Genomic DNA, 19,511 nt, shown 5'->3' with positions numbered 1-19,511 from the left:
GGATTAAATGACAAGACATGTGTTGCGGCCCAGCATGGCCCATGTGGGAATTTCCTTTTCTCACCCCTTGACTTTCAGCAGTACTGGTCTTGCCAGCTCCCAGGCTGGAGTCGATCCCACTGTCCATTTGCGTGGCTTTTGCACCTGGACTGCCAAGTGTGACTGGTGAAAGTCAACAGAGCCATGTGAATGGCTCCTCTCAAATGGCAAATCTGTATTGGGAAACATCAGTGAGGCTCTTCTGCTCCCAGAGAGTCCTTCCACCCCTCTCTAGGGCACTTCCTCCTGTGTTTCACAATGGCAGGTCCAAACTTTTTCCACCACTCACTCATGCTACTCATCCCCCTGCCTCAGCCTCAGAAGGTGACCTCGACTCTTTCAACTGACAGAGGTCATCAATACGAGCACATTTCCCTCTATCTCCCAACATCTCTGATTTTAACCTCCATCCTTTCCTCTCTCCTATCCTCCCAACTCAAAGGTTGGCATATCCCTCTCCTTCCCAAGACTTTATTTTCTTAATTATTTAAAAATTTTTGGCTGCACTGGGTCTTCGTTGCTGCGCATGGGCTTTCTCTAGTTGTGGCGAGCAGGCTTCTCATTGAGGTGGCTTAGCCTGTCGCAGATCACGGGCTCTCTAGAGCATGCGGACTTCAGTAGTTGCGGCTCATGGGTTCTAGACCATGGGCTCAGTACTTGTGGCTCAGGGGCTTAGTTACTCTGTGGCACGTGAGATTTTCTCCAACCAGGGATCGAACCAGTGTCCCCCTGAATTGGCAGGTGGATTTTTAACCCCTGGACCACAAGGGAAGTGCCTTTCAAAGGCTTTAGAATTTACTCCATCAACTCCATCCCCCATTTCCATGATCTGCCCCATCTCAGCCAAGAAAAATGTGCTCAAGCACCCCAATCTCCCCAAAGTCTGACAGTAACCCTGCTGCCTCTGTTTAATTCATTCACTCATCCACTCACTTAAGCAGCATTTCCTTTGTGCTTACTATGTGTCAGGTGCTGGAGGTACAGGATTAATAGAAACAGTCTTTGCCCTCGGAGTCTTCCAAGTCCAGAGGGAGAACCAGATGGCAAGATGACAAGTGAGATGTGAAGGTGGACCTGTGTTTGATACAGAGACTGACTGGGTGTGCAATGAGGAGGAAGGAGGAGCCCTAGGATGGCCCTCAGCTTTCTGGTCTGAGCAAATGCCTGGATGGGAATGCTATTTACTGAGATACGAGACAAAGGAATATAGAAGCAGGAGCTTGGTGGGGTGGGGTGGGGTGCAGAGATTGTGTGTTCTGTTCGGGGTATGGTGAGTTGGAGGGGCTATTGGGACATCCCAGTAAAGATTTCCAACAAATCTTCAGCTTAAGGAAGAGAAGGACCGGAACTTGAATTAGAGATTTGAGAATCATTGACATATGGGAGTTGGAATCCTTAACAGATACAGAGTGCCCTGTGCTATAAGTAACAGATTAATTACACTGTCATGACGTTTGTTCTCTCACATCTTAGAGGGCAGTTCCAGGGGCAGCACTGGATGGCAGCACAATGATGGCAACAATGACCCCAGTGCTTTCTGCAGTTCCTCTCTGCCATACTCAGGGGATCAATTTCCTTCTCAGACTTGTCCCTTATAACCTCATTCAAAGGCAAGCATGAAGCTTTCTTCTTGCAGGGAGGGAATCCTTTATCTTTAACCTACCTCCACTAGCCTTCGGGTCTCCCTGGCCATAATCAAGTCACTTAGACGAAGGAGAATGGGATGCCATGACAGGCTGAAGCCTTTGTCTCCTGTGGCCGTGGAAAGGCCCTCCTTCCCAGAGAACCGTGCTACCTTAAGTCTGAACAAAACCAAGTAAGGAGGAAAGGACAGATTCATTTCAACTCTCATCCTCTTCCTGGCTGGCCTGGCAGGGTTGACCTGCAGTTCAAGTAGAGACATGAGGAGCTTGGGCACTTGAGTCAAATATATCTGGGTTTTGTCCTAGGGCCAGGCTGTGTGACTTCATATAAGTTATTTGACTTCTTTCTGCCTGAGTGTCCTCATCTGAGGAATGGGGACTTCTGACATTGAGGAATCTGAGGACTCTCACGTTGTTGTACCTGTTGGCTGTTGAGATGACAAAATGAAATAATGATCATGAACTGCTTAGCCCAGTGCCCAGCACATAGTAGGTGCTAAAAAAAAAAAAAAAAAAACAACTAGCCATTGACTTTCAGGGGGGACCACCTTCTCCTTGAAACTGCCCACCCCTTGAGTTTGCCCGGTGGTCCGGTGGCTGGGATTCCACGCTCCAAATGCAGAGGGCCCAGGTTTGATCCCTGATGAGGGAACTAGATTCCACGCGTGACAACTAAAGACCCCACATGCTGCAACTATGACTGGGCACAGCCAAATAAATAAATGTTTAAAAAGGATATACTTGTAAAAATTTCCCACTCCTTGTCCTCTAGGACTCCTCCTCTTTCTGTGAAAGATTGCCCCTCTTCTTCTCCTTCCCATTCCCTCCCCATCACAGAGTTGGCTCCTCTGTCCTTACTACTCACTAGGCCTTATCTCAGGGCTTCAACCACCCACTCCTCTCCAGGCTGAGGTCATCAAACTTGCTCTCCTGCTGCCCCTTCTTTGTGAGATCCTGGACACTCCTCCTGTAGGTTCTACAGAATTTTAGGCTCATCCTGGGGCCCAGTGTTAATGTTCCCACTCTCATACCAGCACCTTATACCCATGTCCCTTTGCATGACATTCTACCTTAAAGACATTAGAGCCGCTCTAATGACTTCAAACTGTCGTGCTGGAGAACACTCTTGAGAGTTCCTTGGATGGCAAGGAGATCAAACCAGTCCATCCTAAAGGAAATCTGTCCTGGATATTCATTGGAAGGACTGATGCCAAAGCTCCAATACTATGGCCACCTGGTGCGAAGAACTGACTCATTTGAAAAGCCCCTGATGCTGGGAAAGATTGACGGAGGAGAAGTGGGTGATAGAGGATGAGATGGTTGGATGGTATCACTGACTCAATGGACATGAGTTTGAGCAAACTCTGGGAGATAGTGAAGGACAAGGAAGCCTGATGGGCTGCAGTGCATGGAATCGCAGAGAGTCAGACTTGACTTTGCCACTGAACAACAACAGTGACTTCTACCAGCCAACATGAAAGACGGCCCAGAAGGATGTGGAGAAAAATTTAAATTCGTGCAGAAAGCAGAGGGGAACATCTGGATAATGTCTAAGTGGGTAAATAGTGCTTTGGGGTACTACATGACAGTTATTTGTGTCTGTCTCCCTTCCTAGCCTGTGAGTTTCCCAGGGCAGGAAAAAGGATTACTCATTTATCTCTCACCTTGTTGCCTGATGTATAGATTGTTACTGTTGTTTAGTGGCTCAGTGTCTGATGAATGAATAAGATTCGTGGCTTTGCCACTTACTTCCCAAATCACTTTGAATAAGATCCTTTCCTTCTTAAACCTCAGTGTCAAAATCTATAAAATGAGGAAACAGACTCTGTATCAAGGGAAGGAACCCTTGTATTAAAATGGAATTAGGGACTTCCCTGGAGGTCCAGTGGTTAAGACTCAACGTTTCCACTGCAAGGAGTATGGGTTCGATCCTAGGTTGAGGAACTAAGATCCTACATGCAATCCAGAAAGAAAAAAAAAAAAAAAAATGGAATTAGTGACCAAGAGATGGAGGGATAGTCTAGCCCTGGTTGGGGACATCGCAGGGTCTTTAGCAACATGCTGTGCTCGGGGGTAGGACTTATCTGGGGAATTTCCCAGGACTCCAGAGGAAGGGATGGGCTTATTTAGGTCAGTGAGAGGGCACTGGCTGTTAACCCCACAAATCCCAGTGGCCCCCTCACTCCTTACCAGCCTGCTGTAGGAGGAGACTAATTTTTGGAGGAAACTCTGGGTACCAGTCCTGCCCCAAGCCTACCCACGAACAAGCTGTTCTTGTTTACGACCCCCATCCCAAGGGAACAGCGACGGCTCATCCTTACATGTGATCTGAGAGGGTTGGTCTTTCAGGCCTGGAGGAAACTCAAGCTTCGCCAGCCACTTGGCACCGGAATGCTCAGCTGGTCTCCTCTTGGGGCTCATGTGACCAGGGCCCAGCTATAAATATCAGAGGGGCCTCAGACCAAGGCAGAATTTGGGCGCCAGGAGAGGAAGGCAAAGAGACTCCGGGCGGGTATTCTGTGACAAAGACAAGACCCCCAGGTCTGCTTAGAACAAGACAGGTGAAGGAGACAGCCAGGTGGGTCCCCAGGTCTGTCCCTAGGACAATATGGATTATAAGTCAAGCCTGATCCAGGATGGAAACCCCATGGAGAACCTGGAGAAGCAGCTGATCTGCCCCATCTGCCTGGAGATGTTTACCAAGCCGGTGGTCATCTTGCCGTGCCAGCACAACCTCTGCCGGAAGTGTGCCAACGACATATTCCAGGTCAGTGCTGGGCCTGGCATAGAACTGGGGCCCTGGGCAGCTACTCAGTCTTCCTGTGATGAAAGCTAAAAGAAAACTCCTCTCTTAGTCCGGAACCCTTCCAAACTGGGCTTGTTTCTTCCCCCTCTGAAATGAACCCCTGCCGAAGTCTCTGGAAGGGGTCGATGGGGCTGGGGAGGCGGCTCCGGCTGACCCATTCCTTCTCCATGACGCACTTGTCCCCTCCCCACCCTGCCTGCAGCTACCCCACCCCTGTCCTAAGCACCGCAGTTGACTCTCCAATCAGGAGTCAAATGCCTCAAGTGATAAGTGGGAGAGGCAGACAGAAAGGAGAGAGAAACCAGACCCCAGGGGCTGGAGCCAGCTCCGCGGTGGCAGGGGGCCCAGATCTTTAGGAGGAGGGTGCCTGAGAGGCACTGGACAGTACAGGCATCTTCCCCTTGAAACTGTTTCCTATCATGGGGGGCAGGAGGGGCTTCATCTCCTTAAGAAAAGAATGGGAGTGGGTGTCCATCCTGGCTGGGAGACAGGCCTCAATGTTCCCCAGAAGCACTTTACAGAATGGTCTCTATTTTTTCTTTAAAGTAGCAACTCTAGGAGCTGGCTCTAATTACATGCCCATTTCATGAATGGACAAACCGAGGCTTGGTGAGAAAAGGTTGCTCACCCAAAGTCATTCCGAGAATTACTGTGACTTGAGCCTTGGTCTGCTGACCTCCAATCCTGATTATTCCTTAGTTTCTTCTCAGGTACTCCCTGTGTAAGTGGGCTGGCTCTCTCATATTAGGAAAGAAAGTGAAGTTGCTCTGTTGTGTCCGACTCTTTGCGATGCCGTGGATGGTAGCCTGCCAGGCTCCTCCATCCATGGGATTTTCCAGGCAAGAATACTGGAGTGGGTTGCCATTTCCTTCTCCAGGGGAATCTTCCCAACTCAGGGGTCGAACCTGGGTCTTCCACACTGCAGGCGGACTCTTTACCGTCTGAGCCAAGGGGAAGATTTAAGTCCTGTGGTTTGATGAGAATGGTGGTGGTGATCAAGGGGGGAGACAGTCGGAGGTCAGAAAGGGAAGGAGCCGAGGAGGGAGCCCAGGCCTCACCTCCACCCCTGTCGCCAGCAGGCTGCCAATCCCTACTGGACCGGCCGGGTTGGCTCCGCGGCCATGTCTGGAGGCCGTTTCCGCTGCCCCTCCTGCCGCCACGAGGTGATCATGGACCGCCACGGAGTATACGGCCTGCAGCGGAATCTGCTAGTGGAGAACATCATTGACATCTACAAACAGGAGTGCTCCAGGTCAGTGCTCCCTCCACGGGGAGGCCATCCCCCTGCCTCGGCCCATCCTCGAGTCCAGCGCTTCAGGGCCCCATCCTCCTTCACCTGCTCTGGATCCAGTCCCCTAGCTGGAAGAGCTATGCCAGTTAGTCCAGAGAGCTGTCTCCCTTAGGCATGAACAGAGGCTCATCTTATCCCCTAGCCCTGGTTCTCGGCATCATCCAGTGAATGGCAGAGAACCCAGACATCAGGCTGTCCTCCTGAAAGATACTGAGACTAAAATCAGGGGACAGATGAGATGTGAGAGGGAGCGTGAGGGAGAGGGAGCCACTGGGGCCAGTTAAGTGGCCCTGATGAGCAGAGAAAGCATCCAGTGAGAACAAAGCCAGTTTCTCTATAGTGATAACAACAGTGCTAAACACCAGGAATGCTGTTGCTTCACAGCGGTTCTATGGATTAGCATGGCTTTCATCATCCCTGTTTCATGGAGGAGGAAGTTGAGGCTCAAAGAGGTAAAATCACTTACCCAGAGTTTCACAGCTGAGAAGGAGAATTGCTGGGACCCAGCCCAGCGCCTGAACTGAACTTAACTGAGCCCAGCCCATCTAGCTCTAAGTCCCCGTTTGTGAAATAGCCACTCATTCTTGGGCAGAATTTGTGCCTGGTGGAGGTTGTGCCGTGTTGGGGAGAGATACAGCTACAAAAGAGATCTTTACTGATCCACATGTCCTGACAAGAGGCTGCTGACCTCATGGCCCTTGCAGTCCCAAACCCTCAGCGAATACATGCTTGCAGGCAGTGTCCTGTGCCCCAAAAAGTCGATAGACTAGTCCTTGTTTGAGAAAGCTCTAACCAGAGAACTGTCTGCTACTCTGACTCTGTTACTCAAACACTGTAGGATCTTGGGTGAGTCTCTGGGCCTCTATTTCCTCTGTCTCCAGAAATGGACAGTATGATTTGTTATTGTGACTATCAAATAGGATGTTGATGGGAAGTGTTAAAGATGGCAAGTATTTATTGAGCATCCACTGTGTGCAGCACTGCACTAAGTATTTTCCATGCATTATCCCCATTTTAATCCTCACAGTAATTCTATAAGCCATTTTTACCCTCATTTTCCGATGAGAAAATGGAGACTCGGAGGTTTGTCTGAGGCCACTCAGCTAGGAAGTGGTGAAGCTGAGAGGGGGCCTGTCTGACTGACTCCATGGTGAACATTCTTAACTGCTATTGCCTCTCATGTTGCTGGAGATCAACACTACAAAAATGCAATTATGTTGTTGATCATGATCATGATAAAATCAATATTGCACCAAAATAATAGCCCACCCAGAGTTGACCTAGGAAGAGGAAGTTGTGTTTGAACCCTTCCAGGCCTTTCCCCAGAACTGAGTGATGACAATAGTTATTGAGGGTCTTCTCCATGCCAGGCACTGCACATTCATCACAGAGAACTCCTGCCATGATCCCAGTAGCTCAGGGTTGAAACCAGGGCTCAGAGAGGTGAAATCACTTGTCCAAGGTCACCATGAGTAAGTGGCAGAACAGTGGGGACTTGAACCCTGATGCTGGTGCCTGGGGTTGGGAGGATGGACATCTGGGATGATGAGGAACACAGGCACCAGCCCGCAGGACCTTGCCTCACCTCTGCACCTGCCCTCACCCCAGAGCTCCCTTCCCAGTGGGCAGAGACAGGTGGCAAAGGGAGAGCCCTGCCAGCATGGGGAACCCTGGGCTAAATCATGCAAAAAAAACAAGTCTGGAAAGGAGCTTATTTAAGATCTTGAGGGGACAGTAATGCCCAGGGTGTGCTCAGTCATGTGGGGCTGTTTGGAGGTGAGGCAGTGACATGACGGCAGATAGTCACCATTTATGACCTGCCCACCATGGCTCAGTAGTAAAGAATCCATTTGTCAATGTGGGAGACACAGGGGATATGGGTTCAATCCCTGTGTTGGGAAGGTCCCCTGGAGAAGGAAATGGCAACCCACTCGTGTATTCTTGACTGGAGAAATCCACGGACAGCGGAGCCTGATGGGCTGCAGTCCACGGGGTTGCGAAGAGTCAGAGGTGACTAAGTGACTATAAGCGCACACGCACTGCTGCGTTAGGGGCTGGCAAGTCAGACGTGGTGTAGACACGCTGTTGACTCTAGATGAGTGTCGAGTTAGCTGGGGCAGTAAAACCTAGACTCAAAAAATTGAATCTCAGGGAGGAAGTGACCCTGAGGGAACCATAGATAAATGCCAGAGCCCCTAAGAGGAGAGAGACAAAGGGAGAAAGTCATCCTGAGTGTGTGTTTGGGAAGAAAGAGAAAGAAGCAACTCTGGATCCTGGAAAGACTCTCAGGTTGGAAATTAAGGCTTGTTCTGGGCCATTGGATGACCCTGGGCTGCCTTTGCTTTAGCTGAGTGACTTGGGGCACACATACCACATCCTTCTCAGAGCCTTGGTACACCTTCATGGCATGCTTACTGATGTATTCTTTCCACCTGTATTTAATCACCACCTTCTCCATGTCAGGCACTGTACACTGCAGATTTAGGGCTGAAGACAACAGGCAAGTTTCCCTGCTTCGACAGAGGTTACAGTCTGGTGGATTAAATATAGAATTCAGTGAGGCCATGAATATAAATTGCTTTGTTGGAAGCCCAACCTGCTGTAACCAAGAGCCTGGGGACTATAATTAGAACAAATGAACCTTAACCTCCCCTGCCCTGACTTGCTGGGCGACCTTGGGCAAGTCCATTCACCTTTCTGGGACCCAGTTTCCTCTCTTCCCGAATGTCTCAAAATGACTCTGGGATCCTACAACTTTTTCTAGGTCCTGCACTGGCCAGGCCTGGGCTGACTCCATCACTGGAGTTTGAATCCTAGTCTTGGTGTCATTGGCTTCCCTGGTTCTGTGTCCTCAGAGAATGAAAAGAAAAGGATTCAGGACAGCCAACCTCTGAGAGCTCGGGTCATAGATATGGGGTGGGGTGGGGGGCTCCCGGGGCTGCAGGGGAAGACAGGGACTTGAGACCCCACAATGTGACTGATGATCTTCTCCACTTCAGTCGGCCACTGCAGAAGGGCAGCCACCCCATGTGCAAGGAGCATGAAGATGAGAAAATCAACATCTACTGCCTCACGTGCGAGGTGCCCACGTGCTCCATGTGCAAGGTGTTCGGAGCCCACAAGGCCTGTGAGGTGGCCCCGCTGCAGAGTGTCTTCCAGGGACAGAAGGTACTGGCCTGAGCGACTCCCACTCCCAGCCCGAGCCCGCTGGACAGATGATTCAGGATGCGGATTTGATCCCTGTAGATCTGCTGAGCCGGCCTTTCAGGAATAGTCCCCCTGGAGGGACGTCCCAGGCCGCAGGGAGAACCGCTCTTGCCTTCCTTGGGGAGATGGCTGAGCTCATGAGTTATACTTAGAGCCACTTGAGGGCACCTGGGTGCGGCCCCAAGGGAGAGACCAGATCCCAGGGCCAGGTCACCCGGGTCCTCCCAGGCCATGACTTCTATACCCCAGTGTGGCTTGGGCCCCTGCTGCCTCTTCCTATGCTGGTCACCCCTCCCCAGATCCCCCTGCAGCGAGAGGCAGTCTCCTCCCTGGGTCCCTGGGCCCGTGAGAGCCCCACCGCCCTGTCCATGCAGTGAGCTGTGGCTTCCCTTCCTAAAGGGCTTCCCAGGTGACTCAGTGGTAAAGAATTCACCTACCAATGCAGGAGACACAGATTCAATCTCTGGGCTGGGAAGATCCCCTGGAGAAGGGAATGGCAACCCACTCCAGTATTCTTGCCTGGGAAATCCCATGGACAGAGGAGCCTTGTGGGTTACAGTCCTTAGGATCGCAGAAGAGTCGGACATGACTTAGTGACTAAGGAACAGCAATCCCTTTCTGTACTCCTTCCTCCCCTTGTTCCTCTCTTCTCTTGATCTTTCTCTTCTAGAATTCTCCAACCTATTTTTTTTTTTTCTGGATCGCTTCATTAGAAACAAGCCCCTCCTTGGCCAGCACATTGCTCTGTATTTGGGGCAACTCACTTCTCTCTGCGCCTCCACTGATATGAGGGATGCGGTGTCTCTCTGGTGTTCTCTGCTCTGAACAAGAGCTGCACCCCAGAAAGAGGCTCTTTCTAGCAGAGAGGGAAGTGAGGGTGCTGTGTTGCTGCCACTCCCAAGGGGGTAGGCCCTGAGACTATTTTTGTCTCTTCTCTCCTGTTCCCCCACCCTCCCTCCCATCTAGACTGAGCTGAGTAACTGTATCTCCATGCTGGTGGCAGGGAACGACCGTGTGCAGACCATCATCACTCAGTTGGAGGACTCCTGTCGAGTGACCAAGGTGAGGGGAAGCATAGCTGGGCCTAGGGGTTCAAAGCCTCCCAGGGCAACCTGGTCTCTGGGGTGGCTTCCCTGTGGAGCCTGGAGCCTGGAGGGATGGCTGGGGAGTGGATGACTAATCCATTCAGTCATTCACTCACAAATGCTTCTTGAGGATAGCTGGGTACCAAGTTCTGCCAAAGATGCTGAGGATGGGGTGGCGAGGAAGACAGACCAGGTCCCTGACTCAGGAAGTGTCCCCGCCAACCATTCCCAGCATTTATTCAGGGAACTAGTAGTTCTAAGAGCATTGTTCTCCAGTGTGCTGTAGACTAAAGCTTCTCAGACTTTAATGGGAAACTTTAAATCACCCTGAGGTTTTGTTAGAATCCAAGTTCTGATTCAGTAGGTCTAGAAGGAGGCATGAGATTGTGCTTTTCTAACAAGCTCCCAGGATTGCCCAAGTTGCTTGTCCATGGACCACCCTCTGAGGAGCAAGACTGGAGAGGCAGAGGACTCTTTTCTATTTCTGCAAAAGCATCCATGATTTTTCATCTCCCCTTGAGGTGGGGACCTGGGAATGACATGGTGGGTGGTGGGAGTGATCACTGTATTTCTGATGGATAGAGTTGTGTGAGTATAGGTTCAGAGAAGGAAGAAGGATGTTGTTATTATCCATGAGGGGCCTCCAGTCTAATGATATGCTACTATTATACTCAGTTTACAGGTAAGGAAACTAAAATGTAGCTTCAGTGTTGGACAGTGGGGAGCTTCAGTGTGGAGGCCACTAGTGGGGGAGCTGCTTCTCCACGTCTCTGAGGACCAAATGATGCAGTTTCCCAAATCTGGTCTTGGTTCTAAAGTGGAGAAAGGGTGTGACTGGGGGGCACACAGGAGGCCCACATATGTCATCCTGCCTGGCCCTACAGTCTCCACTTTTGAGGACCTTAAAGGTATAGCTTTCTCTACGACACCAGCCTCCAAACGTTGAAGCAAACCCTAGCAAATGCTTTCTTCTGGCTAAGGCTTTGTTTCGTGTTCTGCAAAATGGGGGTGCGGTAAATCTCTCCCAGCTCTAGACTCTTCATTCCTAGCACACCCATCCCAGGAAGGAAGGGTGGGGGATAGGAAGGAGGACCCGCAGGACGTGACTCGGAGATCTCTGTGCCCAGGAGAACAGTCACCAGGTGAAAGAAGAACTGAGCCAGAAGTTTGATGTGCTGTACGCCATCCTGGACGAGAAGAAGAGTGAGCTGCTGCAGCGGATCACGCGGGAGCAGGAGGAGAAGCTCGGCTTCCTCGAGGCCCTCATCCAGCAGTACCGGGAGCAACTGGACAAGTCCACCAAGCTGGTGGAGACAGCCATCCAGTCTCTGGACGAGACTGGTGGCGCCATCTTCCTCTTGGTGAGCAGTCCTGGGAGGGTGTGGGCACTTCAACTTAGCAGCTCCAAGGTGCAAGTTGGGCTCCATCACTGATCACCAAAGGCTATGCCTTTGGGGAAGTTATGTCAAGCTCCTTCATATGACTCAATCTCCTCATCTCTATGTGCTGTGCAGTGGTTAGTTTCTCAGTTGTGTCCAACTCTTTGCGACCCCATGGACTGCAGCCCGCCAGGCTCTTCTGTCCATGGGGATTCTCCAGGTGAGCATACTGGAGTGGATTGCCATGCCCTCCTCCAGGGGATTTTCACAACCCAGGGATTGAACCCAGGCCTCCTGCTTTGCAGGTGGATTCTTTACCATCTGAGTTCCCTGGTGGCTCAGAGGGTAACAGTGTCTGCCTGCAATGCAGGAGACCCAGGTTCTATTCCTGGGTCAGGAAGATGCCCTGGAGAAGGAAATGGCAACCCACTCTGGTATTCTTGCCGGTAAAATCCCATGGATGGAGAAGCTTGGTAGGCTTATAGTCCATGGGATCGCAAAGAGTCAGACAGGACTGAGCGACTTCACTTTCTTTACCATCTGAGCCACCAGGGAGACCCAAGAATATTGGAGTGGGTAGCCTATCCTTTCTCCAGGGGAACTTCCCGACTCAGGAATTGAGCTAGAGTCTCCTGCATTGCAGGCGGATTCTTTACCAGCTGAGCTACCCAGGAAGCCCCTATCTGCGTAGTGAGCATGTAACAATTCCTCCCTCCTTTCCTCTCAACTGACTTTATGGGGATCAAATAAAAGGATGCTTGTGAAATGGCTTTGCAAGTTGCAAAATACAGTGCCCATGTGGAGACTATTAACTGAGCCCCTGTTGTAGGCCAGTCACTGAGATGGAGAGACAGGTGAAAGAGACAGCCCTACCCTAGAAGAGCTTGTTGGGGGAAACATGAAGGGATCAGCTGTAAGATTTTGTAAGAAAGAGTTAAGTTCAATAAAAATTTCCTAAGCACATACTGTGGGCCGGACTTTGTGCTTAGAATATGATTCTCATCTTGGGGATTTCCGTGTTTGAGTGCTTAGATGAGTACTCCTAGAATCCAAGCTTCCTGCCACAACAGGAGGGTCCTAGGATAATGACCGAGGCCCGCGAAGACCATGGACAGAGGGAAAATCCAAGTTCTGTTTGGCTGAAGCTGATGACCAGGTCAAAGCTGGGCAAGGTGATGGCACCAAGTGTGCATCCGCAGTGCTGGGTCCCCGGTTTTGCTGATTTCCTGGGGCTCCCCTTTCTGCAGTTCTAACCCTTTGCTCTTTCTCTCCCCCCACAGAGTGCCAAGCAGCTCATCAGAAGGTCAGTGTCTCCCCAGGGCTATGAGTCAAGGCTCCAGTTCCCCTCAGGGCCTCTGACATGTTTAGAAGTCCTCCTCCTTTGCATTAGTTCTGCTGGGAGGGTCTTCCCCCGGGCTAGCTTTCCTAGCCTTTGCATCCCTGCTGTCTTAGATATCTATTCTGCTTGTGATCCAAGGGAAAACACTCCATCCTCCAGGGAAGCCTCTGGGTACAAGGTCTGGGTGTGGACCCAAGCATGTGCCCTGGTGTAAGTTGGAGCTAAAATGCCTCCTTCCTTCTCTGGGACCAGAGATCTCACTGTGCCCCTCCTTGCTTTTCTCTCTGCCCCACAGCATTGTGGAAGCTTCCAAGGGTTGCCAGCTGGGGAAGATAGAGCAGGGCTTTGAAAACATGGACTACTTTACTCTGGACTTAGAGCACATAGCTGACACCCTGAGGACCATCGACTTTGGGACAGGTAAGGGGTTATTTCCCTGGAAGTCAACCTCCCTCCCACTGAGCCCCACGTGGAGGCAGATACACTGCCAAACATGCCCAGATATCCATCAAACTGGTACAGTTAACTTCTGGATGAGCCCAGCTCAATAAATTATATATGGATCTGCTATAGGGAGGAACTTGGGGTGATAGAAATAGCAAGGCAACTTGGAATCAGGCAGTTCAGTTCAGTTCAGTCACTCAGTCGTGTCCGACTCTTTGCAACCCCATGGACTGCAGCACACCAGGCTTCCCTGACCATCACCAAATCCCAGAGCTTGCTCAAACTCACATCCATCAAGTTGGTGATGCCATCCAACCAACTCATCCTTTGTCAGCCCCTTCTCCCCCTATCTTCAGTCTTTTCCAGCATCAGGGTCTTTTCCAATGAGTCAGTTCTTTGCGACAGGTGGCCAAAGTATTGGAGTTTCAGCTTCAGCATCAGTCCTTCCAATGAATATTCAGGGTGGATTTCCTTTAGGATGGACTGGTTGGATCTCCTTGCAGTCCAAGGGACTCTCAAGAGTCTCCTTCAGCACCACAGTTCAAAAGCATCAATTCTTCGGCACTCAACCTTCTTTATGGTCCAACTCTCACATCCATACATGACTACTAGAAAAATCATAGCTTTGATTAGACAGAACTTTGTTGGTAAAGTAATGTCTCTGCTTTTTAATATGCTGTCTAGGTTTATCATAGCTTTTCTTCCAAGGAGCAAGCGTCTTTTAACTTCATAAAATCAGGCAAACCTAAGATCGAATCTGGTTCTGCTACTTCTATTGTTTTTTTAAGTTTATTTTTGACTACACGGGGCCTTCGTTGCTGTGTGCGGGTTTTCTCTAGTTGTAGTGCATGGACTTCTCTTGTTTTGGAGCACAGGCTCTAGGGCATGCTGGCTTCAGTAGTTGAGGTGCACAGGCTTAGTTATTCTCCCGCAGGTGGACTCTTTCCAGACCAGGAATGGAAGCAGCGTTCCATGCATTGGCAGGGGGATTCTTAACCACCCAGTTCTGCCACTTCTTATCTTGTGTGGCATTTTGATGGTTCCCTCCACCTCTCTGAGCTTCATCTCCTTACTTTAAACTTAGGTTACATACAGGCCTACTGATAATAACCACCGAAAGATGCTGTGCGACAAATAAGACACTGATTCAGAGGCCTCTGTAAGGTACTAGACATATACTAGTTATTGCCTAAATCTAGTCTTAGCTTCAGTTCCCTACTGCTATAACCTTGGATACTCAGGCACCTTAATTTATCTATTTTCTGTCCTTGCTTCTGTTTGTGATTACTTTTCCACAGAATACCTATAATAATTGTAACAATATAGCCATAACAATAATAAAGAAAAAATAATAAGAAAGCATGAGGAACCAGATGGAGAACAAAGATATTGATAGTTTGCTCAAGGTTTCACAGCTGAAAGGTAGCTAGTTAGCAACAAAGAGAAAAAAGCAACAAAGTTCTAGTTCGGTGGAATGTTGCCTTTATGTGAGACCTGATGCTCCAGTGGTCTGCGGAGAGTAAGAAAGAAGGGTAGGGGTTGTGTAGGGGCAGGAAAGAGCTGTGAATCGCTTGCAAGAGAAAGAAAAGCTTCTTGACACCTCCTGCGTCTGCTTGCCTGCAAGCTTTCAGAATCTGGAGTGTTAAACCCATTCTCAGAAGCCCAAATATACTCTATTCTTGGGTAAGGATGACATACATCCCAAAGCTGAGGTGTCAATGAAAGGGTTAGTTGCTCAGTTATGTCCGACTCTTTGCAACTCCATGAACTGTAGCCCACCAGGCTCTGCTGTCCATGGGATTATCCCGCAAGAATACTGGAGTGGGTTGCCATTTCCTTCTCCAGGGGATCTTCTCGACCCGGGGATCGAACCTGGGTCTCTGGCACTGCAGACAGATTCTCTACTGTCTCAGCCACCAGGGAAGTTGCCAGTCACCAGGGAGATGTCAATGGACTTGGGTAAATGCATGGCTGTAGATCATTTGGGTTTCCTAGGTGGTGTTAGTGGTAAAGAACTCAGCTGCTAATACAGGAGATGTAAGAGATGCCGGTTCGATCCCTGGGTTGGGAAGATCCCCTGGAGTCACCCTCCCTAAACTAAGATACTCAAGAGTGGATCATGGGGAGGGTGGTGGGAGCGGGGTTCAGGATGGGGAACACATGTAAATCCGTGGCTGATTCATGTCAATGTATGGCGAAAACCACTACAATATTGTAAAGTAATTAGCCTCCAACTAATAAAAATAATTGGGAAAAATAAATAAATAAAAAAAAACTTTAAGGGAAACAGGTAAAAGAGTGGATCGTACTATGTGAGCGGTCTGACACTGTGAACACCTGCGCTGCCTTCGGTAATCTCCCTGAGCCTCTCCGTGTCCCCACAGGTAAATGGGGAGAGTACCCATGGCTACCATTCATTGAGAACTTTCTGTGTCCTGGCCACTGAGCCCTGGACATGAAATCTGTTGTCTAATACACCAACTTTAAGAGGAGCTCTTTTGTCATCTCCGTTTTGTAGTCAAGGCAATAAAACCAAGGAACGGTGGGAGAATGGGTCCACGACCACGTACGACTGAGTCCCTTTGCTGCCTCCCTGAAACCAGCACAGCACTGTTAACTGGCTGTACTCCAACGTCACAGAAAAGTTAAAAAAATAAAACCAAGGAAAGGTGAGGGACATGCAGAGGCCACATGGGCAGCAAGTACAGGTTCCACCAAGGGTTGTCTGGGGATTGTATGAGGCGATGCGTGTACAGTCCTTAGCACAAGTTAGCACTTGGCACATAGTAAGTTCTCAGCAAATGCTATTAAGTAGTTAATTGTAATAATGGTTTAAATCACCACACACAAAAAAATTCCTTGGGTTATGCACAGATCCCAGTTGTCAGTTTGGAGGAATTAATTTTTTCAAGCCTTTCCCCAGATACCCTTGACAAATACTCTGTGTCTGTACTGACCCCTTCAGGGCACCCAAAGGCTTAAAGAAGGGGCTTGAGAGAGGGGGCGGGGAAGGGGCCCGTTCCCTGTGAGTAGAGCTTGAAGGCAAGACCCCAGGATGGGAAAGCGAGCACACAGCTTGCACCATAGTCACCATCTGGGGCTCAGTTTCAGACAACTAAGGAGTAGATGGCCTCTGAAGGGCTCCCCACCCTGTATCCGTGGCCCTGTAGGCTAAGGAATGCGGGAAAACTGGACAAGGAGTGTGAGGCAAGCAGATCTCAAAGACTGAGCAAATGCCTTCAGGATAAGAACTCTGATTCCTGAGGACCAAGGCATTTCCCCGTATTTTCCCAGGTAACAGTGCTCGGTGTGCAGAGGTACACAGCCTGGGTATGCATTCCCAGGGTCCCCTCTGGTCACAGGCAGATCAAGGAAGAGATGCTGCTGCTATTGGAACAAAGGAGATCTTGAGCTTTCCTGCCTTGAAGCGTGTCAGGGGAGGGAGGAGGGCGGGGAAGGAGGAATGAACCCATCACCTCCTGGGCCCCTGAGGTCACCACATGGCCCTTTGATCCTGACTGGACAGTGAGATACTTTATTTTTGGGGACTCCAAAATCACTGCAGGTGGTGATTGCAGCCATGAAATTAAAAGATGCTTGCTCCTTGGAAGAAAAGCTATGACCAACAGCATATTTAAAAGCAGAGATATTACTTTGCCGACACAAGTCCATCTAGTCAAAGCTATGGTTTTTCCAGTAGTCATGTATGGATGTGAGAGTTGGACTCTAAAGAAAGCTAAGCACCAAAGAATTGATGCTTTTGAACTGTGGTGTTGGAGAAAACTCTTGAGAGTCCCTTGGACTGCAAGGAGATCCAACCAGTCAATCCTAAAGGAAATCCACCCTGAATATTCATTGGAAGGACTGATGCTGAAGCTGAAACTCCAATACTCTGGCCACCTGATGCAAAGAACTGACTCATTGGAAAAGACCCTGGTGCTGGGAAAGATTGAAGACAGGAGGAGAAGGGGCTGACAGATGGGGAGATGGTTGGATGGCATCATAGACTCGATAGGCATGAGTTTGAGTAAATTCCGGGAGTTGGTGATGGATAGGGAAGCCTGGTGTGCTGCAGTCCATGAGGCTGCAAAGAGTTGGATGTGACTGAGCAACTGAACTGAATTGGGTGTCTCCAGCCTGGATCTCTCTTGAACCTCTCCTCTGAGACACCAGCCCCAACCTAAGGCAATTGTTCTTTGTCACACACAGATGAGGAAGAGGAGGAGTTCATTGAAGAAGAAGAAGATCATGAAGAGGAAGAGTCTACAGAGGGGAAGGAAGAAGGTGAGATACCCATTTACCTCCACTTATTCATTCATTCAGTGACAACTTGAGATCCCTACTGAGTGACACTGGGATGATGTTTCCGGTCCCCAGTAGGGGTTTTAAACCCTTTTTAAGAGTTTTTAAGGTAAAATTTAAAAGAAACTTTAAGGTAAAACCTGTTCCCTTTTCTCTTAGAGAAGTCCCCCCAACTATTCATAATAAAGACTTCTCACTTTACCTCTAAATGACCTTCCTAAACAGAAAGTGACACAGTATAACAGAAGTCATATAGAGCACTCACGAAGCAAGCTTTGCTCAATATTCAAAATTTTTAAAACTAGTTGTCAGCATTTTTTAAATTAGTAGATTTTTTTTTAAAAAGGAGCTTTTGTTTTTTAAAAGAAGATTTCAATAAAGAATTTGGATTTTCATCTTGTGAAAATTTGGAAAGAGTGAACTATGCTGAGGCTTCCCTGGTGGTTCAGCGGTAGAGAATCCGCCTGTGATGCAGGAGACATGAGTTCGATCCCCGGGTCGGGAAGAGCCCCTGGAGAAGGAAATGGTAACCCACTCCAGTATTCTTGTCTGGATAATCCCATGGACAGCAGAGCCTGGTGGGCTATAGTCCATGAGGTCACAAAAGAGTTGGACATAACTGAGCAACTAACACTTCCGTCTATAGTTTTTTTTTTGCATTGGATCTGCAATCCATAGCATTCACACAGTTAAATTCTATTTTGATTTTAAAAGGAAGAGGTCAGGCAGGAATTGGGGTTTGATAATTTTTTCCCCACAGTTTGGCAAGTCCTGGATCCTTCTGAGTTCCCATCTCACCTTGTTTTTCTTTGTCTTTTTCTTTCAGGACACCAGTAAGGAGATGATGAGGGAGAGACCCTCTAGATGCAGAGAGACTGGGGAGGGTGGGGATGGGCCCATCTGCCTTAGTGACAGGCCCAGGGTGGGAGGGGTCAGGGTACCTGGAGGGGCAACGGGGAGGTGTGTCTTCTCTCTGCTCAGAGAGCAGGAACTAGGAGTAGGACCCCACCGCTGTGTCCAGCATAAAGCGAACCAGAATTGGGAACGTGCTTGAAACAACCACACTGGATTCTTTTCTACGTTGGTGCAAAATGGAATATTTTGTACATTTTTTAAATGTGATTTTTGTATACTTGTATATGTATGCCAATTTGGTGCTTTTTGTAAAGGAACTTTTGTATGATAATGCCTGGTCATTGTGTGACTGGCGATTGTTATAAAGAAGGGAAGGAAGCCAGGTTGTTCCAGCTGCCCACTTCCTCTCCTTGGTGGGAGGACTTCGTAGTACTCACAGGTCCAGGAAAGGATAATGTACTGTATTTCAGCATCTATACCCCACATAAGGGACGGTGACCGAGTTTGTGTTATATGTTGTTTTAATAAATGCACAGCGCTTTCTTCCAATTATTACCAAAAGAGCTGAGGTTTCATTCAGCCTTTTTTTTCCAGTGAGGAGAGTTAAGGGCAGACAGACAGAAGGCCTGCTAGGAAGCGTAGGGCAGGAACTAGACAGTAATGGCAAAAACCCAGGTTTCCATCCCACCAAACAAGTTGTCCTTCAACCTTGCATTTCCCAATGAGAGCTCCTTGGAAAACTGGCCCTGACAGGACCCTTCAGAAAAGGTTTCATTCAATGCCTTGTTTTCTGGTTCTCTAGAAAACACAACTTGAGGCAAAGAGTGAATAGTTCAGCTACATTCCTAGGACAGCCAGAGTGAAGGGAAGTGGAAGCCAGGTAGGAAAGTGAAGTGAAGAGAAAGTCGCTCAGACGTGTCCGACTCTTTGTGACCCCATGGACTATACAGCCCATGGAATTCTCCAGGCCAGAATACTGGAGTGGATAGCTTTTCCCTTCTCTATGGGATCAGGGACTGAACCCAGGTCTCCCACACTGCAGGCAGATTCTTTACCCGCTGAGCCCCCAGCGAGGAAAGCAGATATATAAAGTATCACGTTACCGAGCTGGCCACAGCTTC

At 49.2% G+C, this 19,511-nt stretch overlaps 1 protein-coding gene across 1 annotated transcript; it reads left to right on the top strand.

Annotated features, from left to right (window-relative positions):
* The first annotated feature begins 4,169 nt into the window (after positions 1–4,169).
* TRIM63 (tripartite motif containing 63) lies at positions 4,170–18,953 on the top strand. Its single transcript, XM_020909228.2, has 9 exons — positions 4,170–4,449; positions 5,568–5,740; positions 8,779–8,947; positions 9,953–10,048; positions 11,199–11,432; positions 12,731–12,753; positions 13,085–13,209; positions 17,443–17,517; positions 18,362–18,953. Exons 1-9 carry the CDS (start codon positions 4,291–4,293, stop codon positions 18,370–18,372), a joined length of 1,065 nt encoding a protein of 354 aa, XP_020764887.1. The 5' UTR covers positions 4,170–4,290; the 3' UTR covers positions 18,373–18,953.
* Positions 18,954–19,511: the final 558 nt, after the last annotated feature.

This window comes from Odocoileus virginianus, chromosome 30, assembly GCF_023699985.2.
Source record: "Odocoileus virginianus isolate 20LAN1187 ecotype Illinois chromosome 30, Ovbor_1.2, whole genome shotgun sequence".
NCBI lineage: Eukaryota > Metazoa > Chordata > Mammalia > Artiodactyla > Cervidae > Odocoileus > Odocoileus virginianus.
The sequence above is the reverse complement of the archived record's forward strand: the minus strand, read 5'-3'. Positions and strand labels throughout refer to the sequence as shown.

Excerpts from the sequence above, each read along its gene's own strand:
- TRIM63 (XM_020909228.2), top strand. The coding sequence starts at position 4,291 with ATGGATTATAAGTCAAGCCTGATCCAGGATGGAAACCCCATGGAGAAC. Across the intron at positions 4,450-5,567 it reads GTGCCAACGACATATTCCAG|GCTGCCAATCCCTACTGGAC; the intron begins GTCAGTGCTGGG and ends TGTCGCCAGCAG. Across the intron at positions 5,741-8,778 it reads TACAAACAGGAGTGCTCCAG|TCGGCCACTGCAGAAGGGCA; the intron begins GTCAGTGCTCCC and ends TCTCCACTTCAG.